At 50.6% G+C, this 20,732-nt stretch overlaps 1 protein-coding gene across 3 annotated transcripts in view; it reads left to right on the top strand.

Moving 5' to 3' along the window:
- PEPD (peptidase D) overlaps window positions 1-20,732 on the top strand; it is a 170,032-nt gene that overhangs the window by 97,607 nt on the left and 51,693 nt on the right. For all 3 annotated transcript variants that reach the window (XM_064159872.1, XM_064159874.1, XM_064159873.1), the window contains exons 5-10: window positions 3,745-3,808; window positions 3,911-3,958; window positions 5,501-5,562; window positions 7,723-7,767; window positions 10,825-10,900; window positions 12,181-12,227. In XM_064159872.1, the coding sequence (XP_064015942.1) occupies window positions 3,745-3,808; window positions 3,911-3,958; window positions 5,501-5,562; window positions 7,723-7,767; window positions 10,825-10,900; window positions 12,181-12,227 (342 nt within the window). The remainder of the gene's footprint in view (window positions 1-3,744; window positions 3,809-3,910; window positions 3,959-5,500; window positions 5,563-7,722; window positions 7,768-10,824; window positions 10,901-12,180; window positions 12,228-20,732) is intronic.

Raw genomic sequence — 20,732 nt, 5'->3', positions numbered from 1 at the left:
TACCTCTCCCCTGAACGCGGCTCTGAACAACGCAGCGCTCCCCTGCTGGTGGCGTTGTGAGGCTGTGGCTCCGGGGTCCTTCAGAACACAAGGAAGTGTTGCCTGATGGAGCTCGTAAGGGAACGTCAGATGTGGCCAAATCTCAGAAGGTTTGCTGTTAGGAATTCTCGTGCAGTGTAATGAACAGCAGCTTTGGAATGGTTTTAGACAATGAGAGCAAGTTTTTATTGAGTTTGAAGTGGAGGCACAACATGGTTAGTGAAATACTGCCAAAAAAAGGGAAGTTTGAATTTTGCCCAACTGTGTAAAAGCTTCCAAATCTATTTTGGGTGTATTTACAGATAGGCCATCAGAGATGCTCATCTTGCTGATTCTCATGAGACTGTGCAGGGAGAAAATGAGAAAGGCCTGAGCCCAACTGGAGGTGAATCTGGCTTCAGCTGTCACAGAGGACAGAAATGCTGCTACAAATACCCTGGTAACCAGAGGAGGACTGACGAGAAGCTCTGGCCTTTGTTGGAGGCAGGGGGGAAGGAGTGGCTCAGGGTGAGGAAAAGGCTGAGGGGCTCAACTCTTCTTTGCCACAGGGAAAGGACATTGAGCCCTAGGGCTGAAGTACTTTACTCTGGGGGGGGTTGCTCATCTGTGTTGGCAGGGGAGGGGTCTGAAAAGCCATGCAGCTGTTCACACCTGCTTACAAAAGGTGGGGCTTGAACCTTACAGGTAAGGAGACACACGATTCAGTAGTACCTGGGGTCACATCTTCCATTGGGTGCTGCTTCTGCTTAATTTGTGGCTTGCTGTGGGCTGTTTGTCTGCTGTCTCTGCAGTGATTAATCAGAGTTCTGAAGCTGGCAGCCCATGGCAGTGTTAGAAAACACAAAGCCAAATCTAAACATTGCAGCCAATTAGCTTGTTCTGCCTGCCTGAGAGTTGTCTGTAGAGAGAAGTGCTCCTTGTCTCTGGCAGGCGTTGGAGGGACTTGACAGGACCATAGTTTGGTATAACTTCTGCTTGTGCTGGTGCCAGGGAGGGGCAGTTCCTCTGGCAGTGGTGGCCACTGATGGAGTTTGGCCTGGATTGCATTGAAACTGGATGAAAATGAGCAGAGCCCTGCCTCTGCTAAGGAGCCCTGCGCTGGAGCTGGTTGTGCAGTTGCTGTGCTGTTGGTGCATTGGTGATCTGCACCAGCTAAACTGTGGAAACGTTGAAGGCTGTGGAGAACAGGGAAAGGTCTCAGTGAGGACGACCTCTGCTCCTCCTCCCTGTGGTTTCATTTTGCCTTTGCTGCTTTTCACTGGGTGCCAGCACAGAATGGTTCTGCTCTGGTGCACTTCCACATGCACTCTTTCACTGCGTGGCTCTGCAGTAGGGAGGCCTTTGCAGAGACCCTCCCCGGGGGAGGTGCCTTCAGCACTGAGCTGTCATAGCTCCTGTGAGATGGGGGCTTGTGGGAAGTGGCTGTGAATTTATTTTACTGTCTAGGCAGACTGCTAAGTGGCTGAAGAAAAGAAGTGAGGCAGTTCTGAGTGTCTCAGAGAGGAGATAAGAAGTCTGGCACTCCGTTTCCTTCTACAAGTCTTGCTGACTGCTGAGCAAGGTAGCAAGAAGATCAGCAAGGAGGAGCCCATCTGGGATGCGTGGCAGTGTGGCAATAGGTGTGATGGAGTCCAAAGTACCTGGAAGATGGCCGGGTTTAATAACTGAGAGAGAAAGGGTGGAGGATCGTGAGGACCTGCTGCTTTCTTTCTCTTAAAATAGAAACCCAATTTCTCAGCCTTTCAAAGCTGATGAGCTACACTCAGAGAGTGCCATTGTACATAAGAAGAGATGTTGGAGGGATTACAGCTGGAACTGAATCAATAATGGATTAATATTAACCATAACCAGGAGTTAAATTAGCAACAGTGTGCTGTGGACCACATAGCTGCAGGGAGCAACTAAAACCAACCCCAAAAGCAGCTTGTGAAAGACAGAAGTTTTCTTACTGGAAAATGAGACCTGCTCTTGCTTAAACTGCATTAAATGGAGTGAACAGACCCCAGCACATTTGTGGGCACACTGGAAGCAATATTTACTTTAGAGGAAACGGTCCTTTGATTCAACCAGCATAAATTACCATAAATTACCACAGGCCCTAAACGAGCTGGGTTTGCAGTTGGGGTCCTTCTGATACCAGATGGATTGGTTGAAGCTGTAAAAGAGAAGAAAAATTGAAAGGGCTTAATCTGTTGTAATGGTCCTGGAATATTAAAGAGCTTCACTGTGTGAGGCATGAAGGAGGGGCAAAGGAGATGCCTGTAGGAGAAACTCTATGCAAAGGCTGAGTTTAAGGGGACTCCCAGGCAGGAGGTAGAGGAAGGTAGGGGAGAGCAGTGGCGGTTTTGTGGTGTCAGGTGTGAAGCTGGGGAGAGCAATGCTAATGGCTTTGAAGTGTCAGTGGTGAGGGGAAGAGTCGGCAGCTGGGGCACTGCAGAGACGCAGCCAGAAGGAGTTGTGCAGTCCCAGCTGAAGCAGTGCCTCAGAGCTCTGAGTTAGCGCTGGGGAGCAGCCCAGATGCTGGCGTGTTGTCCGTCGTGTCTCAGCCCAGTGCTGCTGGGAACACAGAGGGACAGGAAACCAGAAACGAGCACAAGATGCAAAACCTGTCTTCAGTTGGAGCTCCAGCCACCCGGCACTGCATGCAGCAGTGTGTGTTCTGAAGGTGCTGAGCTCTTTGTACCACCACTTCTGCTGTTCCTCACTGCCAGGACTAGACATGTTCTTCAGTGTCCTTAGTCTTTCCCCAGCTGGCCTTGTGCTCTTGCCATCTAACATTTGAACAGCTCAGGTTTGGTTCTGTCCACACCTCTTGCTCTTCTGCTGCCTCTCAGGAAGTGAAATGCCCAGAACCCTCCCATCCCCAGGGCTGCAGAGGTTTAGTTTCTGCTGTTTTCTTCACCCAGTGACAGGATGAAAGCTAGGCAGCTTTGTTTCTTTTGAGATGCTATTTTCAGCCTGACACTGATTCTACTGACTTCTTTCTGGGAGTGTGGAGATTGCAGTCTACAAACTACAGTCTAATGGGTAACCGACTGCTGCTGTGGAGGGAAGGAATGAGCAGAGGTACAGCCCCTGGTGGGTAACTCTGGGGCACTTATCTGCACCAGTGTCTGCCCTGACTGACTGCAGGCAGGACTTCCACCACCTTCTTGCATGCAGAAGAGTCTCTGGCTGGGTAGGGGCTGAAAACAACAGGAGTGATCTAGTTTTGGCCATGGCCATGTGAAGCTGCACACCTCCTTGGGTTGGAGGAGTGGATGGACCTCTGGTGCCCTAAGGAACAGGACCCCCAGAGAGCAGAGCCCCCAGTCTCTTGTGTTCACATTGGAGGGGTTAGCAGGGTAACACAGGGCAAACTGCTCCTTGGCTCTCTCCACATCTTCCAGCATCTGCTGGGTTGGCAAGTGGAACAGAAACGGCCTGGCAGAACTCTGTAGCAGGAGCAGTCTGTGCAGTGAGTGGGAAAGGAGAACCTTTAATGGAGGAGGCCCTGTGAGCGTCGGGCCAGGGCACACTGCCTGCCCAGCTCCGGCAGCTGCTGTGCGATCCCCGTTCTGAGAGGCGCAGTCAGAGTGAGGCTGTCAGAACCTCGTGTCTGGTGCCGGTGCTGGGGTAGCAGAAGGCAGCATTGCTTTGTCCGTGGGCTGGTCAGACAGAAGAGTAAAGCTAAGCCCAAGTGTTTCTTTTTGTTCTTTTCCCAAGGATTCACCCCCCTGAGTTCTTCAGGAAGAAGTATGCTGTGGATGAGGTGCACTACGTGACCGAGGTGAGGGTCTGGCCCTGTGCACAGAGCCTGCGGTGCGGGGCTGGTGTGGGTTGCTCCCGAGGGGCAGCCGAGAGCGGTGACGGCTCCCGTCTGTCGTTTCAGATGTGCGGCGTCCTGGCGTCCAGGCAGCCTGCGGTGCTGCTCACCCTGGTGAGTCGCTGCTCCGCAGCACCACTCCTGCCCTTCAGCAAGGACCTCGGCTTGCTCAGCCTTTCCTGCTCTGGCCTTCCTTTCCCTACACATCTCTGCCAAACTGGAGGCCTCCTGTTCTTCTGGCCCCACCGTGCCCTTTGGCCTTTGGTCTGCATTCTCCCTGCCAGTAGCTGTCTCTGTTTCCTGGTCAAACAGGACAACTAACACCAACCAGCCTGCGTGCAATGACTCCAAACTCCTTTTGTCTCTGACTCTGCCCTGGCCATGTCATGGGTATATGTGGGCCTTCCTGTGGAAATCCCACCAGCATTCAGGGAATACTTTTCCTGCATAGAGCGGGTTGGCAAGAGCAGCTTCTGGAAGGAAGGAGTGATATCAAATGCTTCCCAAGCACCACTCTGAGTGCTGCTTGCCTGTCTCTCTGGAAGGAGGATGTATGGGTGGAGGTAAAGCCTGCAAGTTCTTTCTTCCCCATTGCCTCTCCCTCAGCTGCTTTCCATGATGGGTGTTTGTAAACCTCTCACTGTTTAGAGTTCTGATGTCTTGTCTCCAGCCTATACAGGACATGGTTTGGTGACTGAGCTTTCCCTTGCAGAAAGTGCAGTGGCAGCTCCTGGACTTTGCATTATTCTGACAGCTGCCAGACAGAAGCCTCCAAAGAAACTGCTCGAGTCACACAGCAGGAGATCTGATTGCCCATGAAACATAGAGGCCATAAAGTAGTTTCCATTCTTTGTTTCACATACCTCTGTATCCACACTCATACACATAGAAAAGATGACCCTGGAGCTTCTTTCATGTCCACTAAGAGAAATGAGTGGGAAAGGGAAGATTTGGCCATCTTGTGCTGCTTACTGGGACTTCTGCACCTTGAGGTGTTGAGTAGTTGTCACTGTGAGCATCCTGTTGTAAGCAGGAGTCCTCACCTAATTCGTGGCTGACAGGATGGAGCTGTGATGCTTTCACATTGCTGCTGCCATGAAGGGGCACTTGGCTGTCCTCCGGCTGGCTGTGAGCTTGATACTCCTGTGCTCCCACTGCAGATACAGAACTGTGATGCTTCTCCACAGGGTTGTCCTGGCACGTATCAGAAGTCTTCCTCTGCTGTGTAGCAGCCAAAATGCTCTTGCTTATGCTGCTTGCTTGAATGGCAAGCTGTGGGAGAGCAGCATGCAAGTTGAAATAGCAAGCATTGTCATTTGTTTTGAAAGGCAAATACTTGGAGAGGCCTTGCCTGGTGTTATTCTTCTGCCTTTTGTCATCATATTCTTTCTCCCAGCTCCCTGTCAAAACACAAGGGAGCTGGAAACTACAGCTTCCAGCAGCACGTCCAGCCTGAGCTGTGTGCTGCTCTCCTGTGAAACCCACCAGTTCCTACACTGAACAAACCAAACAATATGGGAGTTGTTTGTAAGGGTTCAAGTAAACCTCTGTGAAAGTTCCCCTCCAGGCTAGCTGCAGCAGGTTCTGCCCTTTGTTCATGTTTGAAATGTTGCTGTCTGGCTCAGAATCATTGTCTTTGGATCCCTTCCCTTGCAGCGTGGGGTCAACACTGACAGTGGCAATGTCTCCAAAGAAGCTTCCTTCGAGGGCATCAGCCAGTAAGTGTCAAGACTTTTCTGTGCACCAGTTGTTGCTTGGCTCTGTTGAACTGGTTTTACATTTCCCATCAAGTGATGTTTTTTGCTGCTGACAGGATGCTGGATGGCAGATCAGATGCACTGGTAGTTGTTTGGAAATGTTTGATATCTTTCTAATGACTTGAAATACAGAGGGAAGGGTTTTTGCATCTGAGGTCGTGCAGCGCTTCTCTGTGCTTGCTGTAAGTATCTAAACCCAGACAGGCTCATCTGCTTACCTGCGTTTCCACTCTTGGCACTGCAGCAGCTGGCTTTCACATTTCAGAACGCTGCTCTTCAAGAGCAGCCTCTCCCTCTTCCTGACTTCCTTGTGCAGTGCTGAGGTAGGTGCCAGGGATTCTGTTGTGCACCTTCTCCTGAAGAGTTGTCACATTCCAGGTGCAGAATCAAAGATCACTTTTCTACTGAGATGTGTCCATTGATGTTGTCTTTTTATGCAGTTGGGTGCTCCTGGGGTGATGGTTTCTGCCTGTGTGCAGCAAATAAAACTACATCTGAACTTGCTCTGGGCTGTGCAGGTGATGGCCTGAGTTCTGAGCTGAGTAAGACTGCTCTCCTGAAATGAGATTGTTTTCCATTTTACCTCAAGTGTATAGCAAAAAAGAGTCCTCCTTGCCCCTTCCTCCCTGTTAAAAAACCTGGTAAAAGAAACACTTCTTCTGGGGTGGGCAGGAGGAGCCTTTCTTTATGATCTTTGACTGCCACTCGCTCTGCTCTGGTTTTCTCCATCCACCTCTGCTGCCAGCGTGTGGCCTGCAGTGAGGATGGCTGCAGGACTAGGTGCTCACCATGCAGTCAGAGCATGCTGGGACCATCTTTCCTCTGTCTCATGGGAACTGAAGTCTGGGATCTTGTTGCTGAACAGGGCAAGAAAACTCCTGCAGCCCAACCAGCTGTTGGGAAGCAGCATCTCTGTGCTGGTGCTGGACACCTAAGGGATGGCTCCACCTGAGTGCCAGTACAGTGGTTTCTGACTGACATCTCTGATGCTGAGCCCCATGCAGCTTGTCCTTGCTGGGTGCTGTGAGAAGCTGTTTTCTGTCTCAGGATGGAACACCAGGCTGTTATCCTTCACGATGTTAGGATGTGTTAAGCTGGTGAGCATGTTTTTGAAGAAGAGCAGTGCAGTGGGGTGTTCTCTGCTGCCTGAGGGTGCAGGAGGATGCTGGTACAATTAGGATGAGGTATAAAGAATGGTTAATAATCTGGAATAAATTGAATTTTTCCTTCAGAAACGTGGGGAAATGAATGGCTGTCTTACAACATTCTTCTGAAGATCTGTTGGGAGCTTTGGAGTATTTCAGTTCTCTTAAATGCCCTAAATGAAGAGCCAGCAGCCCCGAGTCAGACAAAAATGTCTTTGATGCAGAGCCCTCTTTAGGCATTTAAATTGTAAGCAACCCCCCCTCAAACAATGCTTGAAAATCCTTTTGTGTTCCACTTCATTACTCAGCTTTTCACTCTATTGGACACTGTAATGTGAATGCTTAGAGAGCCTCAGAGTGGTTTCAAGAACTGCTAATGCAGAAAATAAACAGAGAAATGGTGAAATGTTGGAGGCCAGGGTGAGGTGGGAGCTTCACTTTGCCTCCTCTATAGATGGGAAAGTAGGAGATGTTCTCCGGGTGCTCTGAGCAAGCTGCTTTATCACGTCACCTTCTGCTCGTGCGCACAGGGAGGGGTACCAAGCAAAGGGTGAAGTCAGCTGTCCCCTCTCTTAGGTTTCATTAAAGGCTGTTTGAGAAGGAAAGGTAAAACCACAGAATGATTTGGAAGGGGAGTCCTGAGGTCAGCCTGGTCCAGCCAGCACCGATAGCAGCAAAAGGATAACTGAGTGCTTTGTCTCGGTTAAAGGCAGGTCTGGAAGCAAGGTCTCAGCAGCTCTTCCTCTGCTGGCTGTGCTCAGGAGAGGACTTCTGCTTGAGTCTGCTGCACTTGCAAAGGAGGGGGGTGCACAGTGGGAGTGGGGGTTGCCTTCTGATCCATGCCAGCACAAGATCTGCTTTCACAAGTTTCCCATCCTCAGAGGAGAGAGAGTTCAACCCCAGTAAATAAATCTGTAACCTCTGCTGCTGTGTGTCTGCCTGGGCTTTAGTATTTGTATTTCTTTTCTTTTTACAGATTCAATGTGAACAACAAAATCCTCCATCCTGAGATTGCAGAATGGTGAGCAGCATCAGTATTTCCCTTTGAGCACTGTGGCATGTGCAAATGCTCTGTGCTGCTGCTTCAGAGAGTTGCCCTCAGCAGAAGCCTCCTACTTGACTATAGCAGTTTGAATTTTAAGCTGATGTCGTGTTATGGAGTGGAAATCATACACAGAAGTGAAAGCAGGGCTGAGGAACAGCGCTGCAGAGTGAAGAGCTGCCAGAACAGTTCTTAAGCATGGTGCCTGGGTCTGCATTTTGACAGGCTGTGCTGGCAGCCAAGGCCCATCTGTGTTAATGGCAATGTGTGTGTTAAGAAAAGCACTGAGGAGAGGTCAGGTTCTTGCAGCAGAACTGGAGGTGGATGAAAACCTGCTGGTGAGGGTGTGGTTATTGTTCCTTAGGATTTGCTGTTCACTGCTTTAGTGTGGTTAAATTAGTACAGATGGAACAGTGCTGTGTACTGCCAGGGCTTTTCTGCTCTTCTTCTGGTCAGCATCGCTGACTTTGTCCTCAGAGCTGCTCCATGGTTCGGGCTTTCTGCTTCTCCATGTAGGAAACTGACTGAGGGAACACCAGAGGGGAGCTTCGTCAAGGAGCCAGGGGTTTGGCCAGGGTTTTTGAGTGCCTCCATCTAGAAATGAAGAAGCAAATCCTTAGTTAACACAGATCAGCTCAGAGCCATGGGGTTTTCTTTGTTGACGTTGGGAGCCATCAACCTCTGACACTTCAGCAGCATGTGTCCAGCAGCCAGAGCAGGAGTCTCCTGGTGACCTGACCAGCTGCTCTTGTTGACACAGAAAGACAAGGGGCAAGACAGTGGACCTGAGGAGGGCCTGATGTGACTTGCAACCTCTGATCTGTAGAGGCAGTAGCACTCTGGGGCCAGAGATGACCACTATAGCTGCAGAAGGCTTTGGATTAGGGCTACAGCTTGTTCCCAAGGTAGCTTTCCTTCTGGTTCCAGCCTCCTTACCAGGCTGTCACCTGACAACATTTTCTCCTCTGTGTCTTGGTTTTGTAGGGGGTTAATGCTTCTTCGGGAAGCTTGGGGACAGACAACCATCTGAGATAGGTGGAGCATTGAGGCAGAAGAAGGGCACTTGTAGAGCTGTGCATTTTGTTGCAGAGGGAATCTCTTGTGGGAACTGGGAGTGCCAGCCTGGAATTCTGGTAAACACCTGGGTGAGGGCAGAGGTGTTTGGTGTGCAGCTGCCCTCCATCTGTCTTTCAAGGAAGAGGAATTCTAAGAGAAGTCAAAGTTCAGATTTCCATTTGGAAGTGGTCTCAAAGGTTTGATCACATTTGGCAGCTTGAATGTCAGAAGTCTGTTCCAAGAGTTCAGTGTCTGGTGAAACTGTATTTAAACTTCCTAAAATAGGGACTTCCCTGGAGCACCAGCTTACTGGCCAAGAGTCTTCCTCTGGAAAGCAATCCTGCTTAGAGTTAAAGCAAGGAGGGAGGCTGATTTTTCTTTCTTGGGAGCTCAATTCTAGAGCAGGAAATCGCTTCACACAAACAGCAAGCTTGCTTGGATGGCTCTGATGTCAAACTCAGCAAGCTCTGAACTCTCTGTTGCTTGTCAGAGAAACAGTTCTCTGCCATGCTGTCAAAACTGCCAGCGGCAGGTAAGTGGCTGAGCTTCCTGAGCCAGCTGGGGAGAGCTGTGAGCCACAAAGACAGCTCCAGGGTTGTAGAGGCTTCTCATCAAGCATGCAGCAAAAGCTTCCATGCTGACCAGAGGCACTCCTCACTTTCAAGCTCCTTTCGTTCTCAGTATGCAGAATGGTTATTTTGTCTCACTGCAACTGTCTGGGAGAGTCAGTCCCTTCCTCTCTGCCGTGTTTCTGTCGGCGAGCACTGTGATAGCAGCGTTGTTGCCAGAGTGCCAGAGGAGTTCTCTTTGGAGGGGAGGTGCTGCGTAGCGATGCATGCACCAGAGGCACTGGTGCCTTAGAAACCTGCTCCTGGGCTCATTAAATGAAACAGAGGAGAAGAAAGAAGCAATGGCTGTCTCCTGCACTGTGAGTAGGAGCAGGCTGTAACCACAGGGGATGCCCTGGTGGCAGTCTGTAAATCCAGTAGTTGTGGCACTTGGTGAGTGCTGCAGGCTCTGGAATGGAGCTGGGAGCTACCATTGAAATCTTTCCCTGCCATCCAGTGGTTTGGTTCCAGTGGGTTTGGTTCTTGTGAGCAGTAAGTGTGCACTTCTCAGCTGCCTTTGAGAGGAGGATGAGGAATACTAGGCAGTGGCTGTGTCCAGTAGTGGCTGGCAACAGAAGGCTCGAAGCTGCCTCTGCTTTGCTGTCCATGTCACCAGCCAGCTGCTGTTGTTGGAAGTGCGTGGCAGGAAGCAGTGCAGGTAGGGGAGAACTGCACAGTGAATTGTTGAGTTCAGAGCAAAGTTTGTGTGGAGGCTGAGAAGCAGACACAAGTTCAGTATCTCAGGAGCCCTGGAGAGCAGGGTGGGGGTGCCTTGGGATTCCTTTGGTTTTGCTTTTTTCCTCTAGAAGCCTCTGAAAAGAATGGGCATCTGTAAGGCCTGCTGCTGTGCCTCCCGAATCTCATGGTTGGTTTGTTTTCATACCAAACAGGAATAGCATTTCTTCGAGTACCCCAAACAGGTGGGAGCTGAGACTGTGCTGAGCAGAAATTCTGGAGCTCTGGAGATTTCATGATGGAAACTAGCTTCAGATTGTGCCTAAAAAGTACATGGAGCGTACTTGTAGAAACGTTGTGTCTGAAGCAGTGTTGGAGCTATGGCACAAGCAGAAGTGCATTGCTTTTATTCCTTACTTGTTGCTGAAGGAGTTGAAAAAAGGTTGACTGGGCCACTCTTTTATGAGGATTGAGGTCCTGCAGGCTGGTGTTAGAGCTGCAGGTGAGCCCCCTGCATAGGGTGAATCGATGCCAGCAGAACTTGACTGGCATGACTGTTGGAGCCAGCTCCTTGCTCTCGAGGTCTGCTTGAGATGATCTTAGCAGAGGTGAAGCAAATTATTCTCAGGATTTCGAGTTTGTATTCTTAAGCTGTGAAGCTGCAACCTAACCTGGGTCTGTTCTCCTTGCCTTCCAGTCGTGTGATTAAGACAGACATGGAGCTGGAAGTCCTACGCTACGCCAATAAAATCTCCAGTGAAGCTCATAAAGAGGTAATGGATCCTTTACTGGTCATCATTTTTGTTCTTGGAGTAGTACTGGTACTCAGAAAGTGTTCCCAGCAACCCTGAATTGCTCAGTAATAAAATAATGGAAAGACTGGGTAGAAATAAGAGGATAATATCCCTCCTATTACAGCCCAGTAATGTCCCCTGCAGTGCCCTTGAACTCAGCGCGCGTTTGTGATGTGTGAGAAGTGAGCTGCATCCCTGGCAGGAGGTGACCTGCTGGCAGCCTGCCTGCACGGTGCTGGAGAAAGGAGGGCAGGATGGTTGTGCTGGCCCTGGCAGCACGTGCAGCTCCAAGGGGTTGAACTAGCAGGTTCCTGTCCAAACCCTTACAGACTGAGTGAGGACAGGGCAGGGATTCCTTAGGCTGCTCCGCAGAGCTGGGTCTGTCCTCCTGTGCAGTCTTTTGACATAACAGTGTGGCAAAGACAAATCCAAGCCCTCAGCAAGGCTGCTTGGGTTGGACCTAGCACTGATGACAGAACGACCTCAAATGGCAGTCCTGTGCTCCATGCAGTGGTGCAATCCTAAGTGCTGAGAGGTGAGTAGAGGCAGCTTCTCAGGTTACTGACTCAACTGTTGTCTTTGCTTCTGCTCCTCAGATTTCTGGGCTGTGAAGTCTAAGAAGTCTTTTCAGGTGAATATTGTAGAACTGCAAAGCCAAGGGATTGTCATTTGTCCTCCTTGGTCCCTCATCCTCCTTGAATAATCTGAACAGATCTGAGCATCTCTTCTGCAGAGCAGCTGTCCAGAACTTTTACAGCACAGAAACAGGCAAAGAAATGAGACTGGTGCCTGTCCTTAGCAGATGAAAACCCAACCAAATCAGGCTTGTGTGATGTGGAACAGTGTCAGCTCTAGTAGCTTTCTGTTGGTTCAGACTGCAAAGTATCAAAGAGAGGCTCCCTTTGTAGTGGCAGTTCTGTTTTGCTAGTGTTTCATGGAAGTGAAACAGAAGGACTTGCTGCCAAGTTCAGCAGAGCTTTCAGAGTCAAACATCAGGGTTTTGATGAGCTGCACTTCATTAGGCTGTAGCAGTTCAGCAGCTAAACTTGCTTTATGACTGGAAACTGCAGGTCTTTGTAAAGATGAAGATCAGTTTGATTTCTAATGTAGCTTTAAAGTGTATCTGCTGATGTAAATGAAGTGCAGGTGATACTTTTGCAACGCAGGTTCCTCTGGAGGTGCTCAGTCCGAAGCCCTACACGTATAAATATGAGATCCCTTCCTGCTCTGAATGTCCCCTGTTAATATGTGTCTTGCAGGTAATGAAGGCAGTAAAAGCAGGCATGAAAGAATATGAGCTGGAGAGGTAAGAGTTGCTTCACTAACTGCTGTAGAAAGGAGAGAGGCTGTAGCAGGGGGAACAGCAGTAGCCAAGGCACTGCTTCAGCTGAGGCTGGGAGCTGGTTTCCATCTGCAGGCTGCCATGAGCATTGGTTCATTATTTGGAGGCAGTGCTTCACGAGTTCCAGACATGCCTTTGATGACAGTTGATGAGTTTTCAGTGATGGTCTAGTGTAGCACAGTTCTCTTCCTGGGGGTTTAGTAGCGTGCAGAAGCTTCAGGAAATAGCTGTTATTGTTTGGGGCCACCCAATGAAATGACATTCCTGGGTAAGTGCTGCCCTTATGCTTGCTGTGCTTGGAAGACTGCAGGGGTGTTTCAGATCCTTGTGAAAGGCTGTGCAGCTCCAAGCTGGCATTGCCCTTGCCTAGCCTGTGCAAGGATCTCATCTCACAGACCTGAGGGATCTTACTGCAGCTGTGAGGATGTCCCTGAGAACCCTGTAGACATCTGCGATGCCGAGGAGCCATCTGTAGGAGGGATTGCCTGCACCTAGGTGCTGCAGCAGTGATGTGTCCAGATGCAAGGAGAGTATTGCCTCCCTTTCCCGATCAACCTTTCTGTTGGATCAGCAGCAGCCTGGTGTGATCACCAAGGCCAGTTCATGTTAGCTCACATCCTGCCTTTTCAAAGCGTCTGTGTCACGCAGCAATAGCCAAGAGCAGCCACATCCCCGCTCCTGGCGGTTGTGAGCAGGCAGGCTAAGCGCCCAGGGAGGGAAAGGTGATGTGGCCTCCTCCTCTGCTGTCAGCATTTCAAAGCAGCTCACCCCCACCCTCCACCCCCAGATCATGCAATGTGGAAGACTCCTGTAGCCATTCAGCAGTTAACCTTTCCCCACTCTGTAGACTTATTACAGGTTGCACTTCAAACTGCAGTTGTGTTCATTTCCCACCAGGTAACAAGGGGAGAAGAGTCACAGAATGGTTTAGGTTGGAAGGGACCTCAAAGCTCAGCCAGTTCCAACTCCCCACCATAGGCAGGGACCCCCCCCCCCCAAGAACAGGTTGCTCAAGGCCTCACCCAGCCTGGCCTTGAACACCTTCAGGGAGGTTGTGGGGCACAGAAGCACCCAATCTTCTTTGATCACATTGGGTGCTTCTGTGCCCCACAACCTCCCTGGGCAACCTGTGCCAGTGTCTCACCACCCCCACTGGAAAGAACCCTTTCCTAACATCCAGTTTGAATCTCCCCTAGGTCCGTTGTATCCATGCCCCAGGGATTCAGGAAGGACTCCTGTGTTCATTTGCTGGCTGCCCACCCCACACTGTGCCCATGGAGCAGAGCTTATTCTCAGGTGCCCTCCCGTGTTGTGGCTCTGGCAGTGGCTTTGTGTGTGCCATGCCCACGCAGCCTGCTGGCAGTCTGTGAGGGGCACTGCATGGCTGGCTCTTCTCTGGCCAGCTTCTTCACACACCTCAGCCTTTTGGAAAGAATCATCTGTGTCCTTCAGTTAAGAAAGGGAATAAATTGGGAAGCTGTCTACAGAAGCTGTTTAAAAGTGCCTTCTGCTCTCCCATATGTCTGCTAGATGAGGCTCTGCAAAGAGTTGGAGGTTATTTCACTAGTGGAGGAGGGCTGCCAGCCTCCCTCTGGCGTCTGCCTGCAGCCTGTAATTAGAGCTTCAGGTTCTGGTGCTGGTGGGAGCCATCCCAGCTCTGCTGTCTTTCCGTTATTGCTTAGGGGAAGAGGGCCCTAAGAATGTAAAGCTGTCATTTCCACACCTTTCTGGCACGAAACGTGGAGTCAGAATGTTTGTAGAGCAGGTTAGGAAGCAGCCTAGGAAATACCTCCTGTGTGTGGAGAAACACATCAGTGTGGGCTGAGAGGGAGGCACAGAGTCCCGGGCACAGGTGACAGCAGAGCAGGCAGCAGGGGGCTTAGGCTGGCCTTGGGCTTGGGGTTTGAGTGGGTCTGGGGGGGTGGGCTGGGATTTTTTGTAGTTTGCTGGGTTTGTGTTTGATCCTTTGTTCGGTTGATGTTTGGGATTGGTTGTTTTATTGTTGGGCTTTTTGTTTGTGTGGTTGGGGGGGGTGGTTGGTTTGGGATTTTTGGTGGTTTGGTTATTTTTTGAGGGGGGTGTTTGGTGTTTTTTGGTGGTGGTCTTGTTTTGGGGATGTGTTTGGTCATTGTTTTGGTGGTGGTCTTTTGGGGAGTGTGTTTTTTGGGGGGTGCTGGGTGTTCTTTCTCTGGTGGTGGTCTTGTTTTGGGGGGGTGTTGGGTGTTTCTTGTGGTGGTCATTTTTTGAGGGGTGCTTGGTGGCTTTTGGCCTTTCTGGGGGAGGCGTTTGGTGGGCTTGGCTGGGATGTTTGCTGGGGTTTGGTGCTGACTTGTGTTGGGTTTTGTATCGGCGAGGGCAGGTAGGTTGCGTTCCGCAGCTTTGGCGCAGCTGAGATGTGAGGGTGCAGAGACCCAAACGTCTTGGCCTGTACAGATTTCTCAGAACTACTTAAGAGAGGCATTTTCCCTTTTCTGATGTTTCTGTGGTTTCCACTCCCTTTGTGAAAGCTTCCTGAATTGTGTGGCCCTCTTCTCCAGGTGCCTCTGCAGTTCCCACTGTGAAATCATGACCTTTTGAAATGAATGTAGAGATCTCGTGAAACATGGCCAGTACCCCCCCTTTCGTTTTGCTTTACTTCATGCTTTGACATTGTGGAGTGTAGTGAGGGGTGCAAAGTTGCTCTGACCCTGTCTGCTAGGAAGGATAATGCCAGAGATCCCAAAAGCAATGGAACTGTTCCATTGCTCCCTCTAGGTCCTCAGCCTTGCCTCTGTTCAGGTAAGCAAAGGAGTGATTTTCCTTCTCCTGTACAGCAAGAACATGTTTTTTGGACTGGCTGACCTCAGAGGTCTCTTCCAAGCTCAACAGTCCTGTGATTGTGCCATGCCCTAAGAGTCACAATACCTAAAGCTAGCTCTGTGTCTGCAAGTGGAGTGCTCTCAGAGAAGCCATTTGAGGGCAGTGCAGTAAGTGAGGAAGAAATGCCCAGGTAGGAGAGGATCTTTTAATGTGAGTGTTGAAAGCCAGCTTCAGAAATGTGCTGGGAGCATTCTTGTGGCTGAGGTGCACTGGTGAATTGTTTTGCAGCAGTGATCTGTTGACACTGAGCTATCTAAAAGACTAACTAATTTCACTGAGAGTCAAGTCAGCCCTGACTGTGGTTTTGGTGTGGTGTTGCCTGACTTTACTCTGTGGTGGGTTGGCCTGGAGAGCCAGCCCAGGCAGATAGCCACAGGCGTGTGCAGTGGCAGAGAGGGAGCTGGCAGGTCAGAGCCTGGGTTTCTCTGACGTAGTTTGTTTAGTATTTGTGCTTATCTTCTATTTCATTAATCTTCTTTAATTAAGGGCTTTTAGTTAGGAAGCTGCTCTGCAGTGAATGTGTTGTTAAAATGCAGCAAACTGACAAAAGAAGCCTTCAGCACAAGAAGTATGTGGAGACCAATCTGTGACCTGAGCTGGGTTAGGTGACTGTTTATAGAGAACAGTGTTGGGTGTGCAGATTTGGGCTGCAGGAGGAGATACCTTCTGCAGGTTAGTGTTTGTCCATGTCTAGCGTCCCCCTGGAGAGGTTCCAGCTGCCCTGAGGGAGCAGCTGGGGTTGGGGTGGAGGCAGAAACCTGCCTCCCGGCTGGGGAGTGTGGGGACATCTCCCAGGCCCTGTTTGCCTGAACTGCTGCTCTGCTTGGCCATGGTGCTTGGTGATGGACTCCATTAATTGCTGGGAGGGAGCAGATGCAGTATTCACACATCCACAGATTGTGTTGGGTGGAAGGGACCCTCCAAGGTCATCTTATCCACCCCCTCTGCAGTTGGCAGGGACACCTCCAACTAGAGCAGGCTGTCCAGGGCTATGTCAAGTCTGATCTTGAATGTCTCCAGGGATGGGGCCTCAACCGCAGCTCTGGGCAGCCTGCTCCACTACCTCCCCACTCTCACTGTAAAGAACTTCCTCCTGATATCCAGCCTTAATCTCCCTTCTACAATCCTAGCAGCCTCCTGGCATTTTCTCTTTGCAGGAGGTGCTGTGACCAGCTTGTTTGTCCTCACTTTCAGCAGAGGACAGCTTGGCTCAGCTCCTGGTGTCACTTTAGCTCTTGGTGTGCAAGAGCTCTTTAATTGCACAGGGCTCTGTTTGTGACTTGTGATTGAAGTTCCCTATCACTGGGTTTTGTTTTCTACCAAAAAACATTGTGGAGTTGGAGGGTGTGGGAGCTGTGAAATAAAGTCCTCTGTCAGCCCCCAGGAACCTAGCAGCCACAGCCCTGCTGCTGCCAGGAGATGGTTCCCTGCAGAAGGGGCTGTGGAAGGATGCGTGCAGTGAGCCCGCACGTGGAGCAGGGCTTACCTGGGTACAGGAAGCAGCCCAGCCCTAAATGCTGTGTCCTTCCAGGGCTGCCAGTCTGGTCAGGGCTGCTGTGATTCTCAGGGACCCGTTGCTAGCTGCTTGGGAATTACCATTTTTGTGTAGCTGCCCAAACTCATTGAAAAGTGCAAGCAGTAGGAGTGTCAGGGCAGCCGTAGAGTGACTGTTGCTAATACTTGTGTTAAGGGAGGAGAAGCTTCCTCCTCAAGCCAGCAGTGCTCTCAGCCTTTCCTGAGTCTGGCATGATGCTGAGCTGGCTGTCATTAGTAATGCTGAGCAGCTCCTGTGATCGGAGTGATGTGGACTGGAGCTCCTTGTAAAAGCCAGCAGGCTGTTTGTTTGCTATGGATTTTGTTCCTGCTTGTTCAGACAAGTTAGAAGCAAAGATCCTACCATATGGGAGCTTTATCTGTGCTGGGAGCTTGAGTTCAATCAGTTTTGCTAATTGCTGTCAGAGCAGAGAGATCAGGATTTGGTGTTTGTTGGCCCTTTTGATAAGCAGAACTGCTGTGGTCATGCTCTAGAGAGCAGAAGGCAAACCTGGAGGAGCTGGGTAGAATACCAAGAGTGTTCATCAACAACGTGGTGTTGCACACTGTGCTCCTGGACATCAGAGCAAGCTCTACAGGTGAGAAACAGATGAGCAGGTTCTGTTCCTTGCTAATGGCAAGGCCCAAGCATGAATTCCTCTCCCAGCTGGTTGGCAGAGCATCCTGCCCAGAGCAGTGTGCCTGTGCCACCTTTCAGCTCATGGCCTAGCATTTCGAACAGCCCTTCTGATGGCTTCTTTGCCTGGGTGGGTTTTGTTTGTGCTGCTGCTGCACCTTCCACCTCAGGCAGAACTGTGCAGAGCTGTGCTGTTGTGGCCAAGGCTGGGACTTTTGTGCCTGTCTCTGCTGCACATCTGCTGCCCAAGCAGCACTGAAGGCAGCGTGTGTGAGCTGGGGGAGTCAGGCAGCAGAGCAGGAGCTGAGTTACCAGCCAGAAGTGAGGGTAAGTGAACTTCCAGCGAGGCTCAGGGCTGGGTAGGAGCTGGAATCATGTTAGACAGTGGAGGTGATGTTTCTGCTGAAAGGAATTTGCCCCTGTTGAGGACTCCTCAAAGCCCAACATCATCTCTGGTTACTTGGGTTTTGCTTTCAACAGCTCTTCCTGAGTAGATCAAATTGAGCCTCGAGGCAGTCTTGGGAAGTGAGGGCTATGAAGAGCTTTGCTGACAACTGGCTCTGTGTCTTCCAATTCATCTACTGAAACCTGCCTGTTTAAAAGAACCAAGGAGGAATGTGGTATGTGAAGTTAATCCCTTAGTGCAAGGTGCTGTGGCCGTCACTTTTCACTTGGTACCATACCCCTAGGAACTGTCACATCTGCCAGCAGCTCTGCACTGCGTTCCTGGTCCTTCTTTCTTCCAGATGAGCCTGCTCTGTCGTCTGGGCTGGCAGTGAGGGGAGGCAGTCTCGTGGCTCTGGTTAACAGGTACTTGTACCACTGGGTGATGCTGCTCGGGTGGACCTGCCAGAGCATCTGAAGGGGCTGTGGCTTCTCTGAAGATGAGCTTGTGGCCATCAGGTTCTGTGAGCTGCCCGGAGAGCACCTGTGTAGCCATTTTTGGGCTCTCTGCATTGTGAAAGGAGTGTTGAAAAGGTCCCAGGAACTGGAGAAGGTTTCGTGGGTGTCTGCATCTTGCTGAGCTGGATGGAGTCTGCTTCCTCAGCCTCTCTGCCCTGCCCAGCTGACTGCTTCAGCCCTTGTCAGCACAGCCTGCGTGTTGGAATCTTTGCTTCCCCTTAGGGCAGTGATGTGCATGTCCCATCTGGCAAATCACTGCGTTATTCTCAAGTGTCCCAAAAAGCATCAGGGGCCAATAAAGCTCTGTCTTCTGACCCCAGCTTCCTTCCAGCCTGAGCTCTTCTTGTGCTTCTGCTTGCTCTGTGCTGTTGGAGAGAAGGTGAAACTGCAGGGGAGCTTAGGAATGGTGGGCAACGGTGCTGGCATTCCCTGTCACTGAGTAGCACGGGGGTGCTGTGTGCTGCGTGGGTGGCTCTTTGTTTGCTAAGTAGCATAACTGAAGATGAAAGTTTAATTATTTCTCCCAGGCAGATCCTCCCTCCCACAGACTTAAAGTTGCATCAGAAAAATGAAAATTCATAAGGAGTGTAAAAATTGGCTAAAATTAAACCCCATTTATTTTTACCCTATTTATTCTTCTGAGTAATAAAACTTCCCCATGGGCTTTTGGAACATCTGTGGAATAATTACAGTGTGGAAGTGGTGCTTTGCTTCAGCTTCTAGGGCTAGGGCAAACATAGTGATTGTGCTGCAAGCTTAAGTCTGGGCTGCAGAGCAAATCTGGTTCAAGGCTCTGTTGCCATGAAGTGCAAAAAAACTGCTGCGTGGACTGGTCCCTGTGGGAGCAATTAGTGTGTGCAGAGGGGGCTCTCCAGCACTGAGTATTATAAATGTCAGAAACAAGGTTAGCCCTCAGTACCTCTAAAAGAAGGCTTCCACACCTGCTGGCAACAAGAGGCATCCTCAGCCCCTTTGCCAGCCGGGGTTTTGAAGCCCCTTGTCTGCTACACAACTAGAAGGCAGCTGTGCTGGCTTTAGCTGAACTCTGCATGCCTTGGTGAAGACAAGACAGAGGCTGGAGCTCCTGGTGCTGCTTCATGCAGTGCTGTGCCCAAGCCCTTCCTGATGGGTGCAGCCTGAACTGATGATTAAAGCCTCTTGTCTGCTGGTAGCAGAGGAGGAGGCTGTGGAGTGAGCGTGGGGTTGCTTAGGAACACGGGTTAGCATCTGATATTCAGTATGCAGGAGGGAAATGTGCTGAACAATAGCAATGTGTTCATCTTCAGCCACCAGCCTGCCCAGAGCAGTGGCTAGCAGGAGCTGCTGCCTGCCTTCAGGGGCATCTGAGTCCTTCTGAAGGTGTGATGTGTGCCTTCATACCCCTGAATTCCGCTCCTGCTTTGGTTAAAGCTTGGCAAGCAAAGTACCTGCCTTATTCTGGGAGAGGTGAGAATCATTCCGTTCTCTTCCTCGCAGCAGCAGCTCCAAACCCAGCAGATCTCCTGCTCCATCCCCCTCTGTTTTCTCATGCATGTTCTCCAGTGCTGGGTGCAGTTTGCTCATTGGCTGTGGTAAAGCTTTGATGAGATGGACAGAACTTGCACCGTGGCTTCAAAAGCTTCTGCAAGGTGAAAGCAGAAGTGAGACACTTAAGAGGGATGTTGTGCAACCTCACCTTTGAGGGTACTGCTCTCAGGGGAAAGTTGTGTTAGGTGTGGGTTCAGTACTGGGAGCTGGACACGTTGGTCTGTGCTGGCAGACGGCAGTCCTTTTTCTTTGACTCTGAGTCAGTCCTAGCTGGTTTTACAGACTGCTCTCTTGTTTTGAACCTGAACAAGTGTTTTGGATCCATGAGTCATTTGTCTTGGTGGTTCTCTTCAGAACTGGGAGGAGGTGGCAATTCATACCTATGCTGAAAAGTGCCTGGGAGCAAACACTTCTCGGGTGGGCACTTGTAGAGACTGCCAATGGCCTTGAGATCAAGCAGCAGAGAAACAGCTTCCCAGGAGGAGCCCAGGCAGGTCTAACGAGGGGATGAGCAGCGACTGTGGGTTTACAGCATGGCTTTACAGTCAGTCTGTAAAGCTCTGAAGAGACCCCTAGAGCTGCAAGGGGAAGGGCAGGGCTGTGCTACCACTGTCTGCTTAGCTGTCTGGCAGTGTGTGCTGAGGATGGGTGGTGGTGTGCAGGAGTTCCAGCTGGGGTTCCCTTCCCTCGTGGAGTCAGGCTGAGAGATGGTTCACATCATGCTGCTGCTTGAAAGAATACTCGGTTTCATCTCAGTTCTGGATGATGTGGGGACGGTGGTGCTGGAGCTTGACAGGGGTTGTGTGTGAGATATAACTTCTGCTCTGCACTCCTCCTTCATCTCCAGTGTGCCTCGTTCAGGAGCTGAGTGGTGAAGTGGCTGTGATTCCGTCCAGACTATTTCAGAAGCACATGCTGCAGTGCTTTTTGACTCAAGTGAATCACCACACTTCAGAAAACCCAGGAACATTGAGCAGGAATCTGGGGCTAGAAAAGCAGTTTGTGACTGT

The sequence above is a fragment of the Pogoniulus pusillus genome, chromosome 20 (assembly GCF_015220805.1).
Source record: "Pogoniulus pusillus isolate bPogPus1 chromosome 20, bPogPus1.pri, whole genome shotgun sequence".
Classification (NCBI taxonomy): Eukaryota; Metazoa; Chordata; class Aves; order Piciformes; family Lybiidae; genus Pogoniulus; species Pogoniulus pusillus.
Note: the sequence above shows the minus strand (reverse complement) of the source record. Positions and strands in the feature narration are given on the sequence as shown.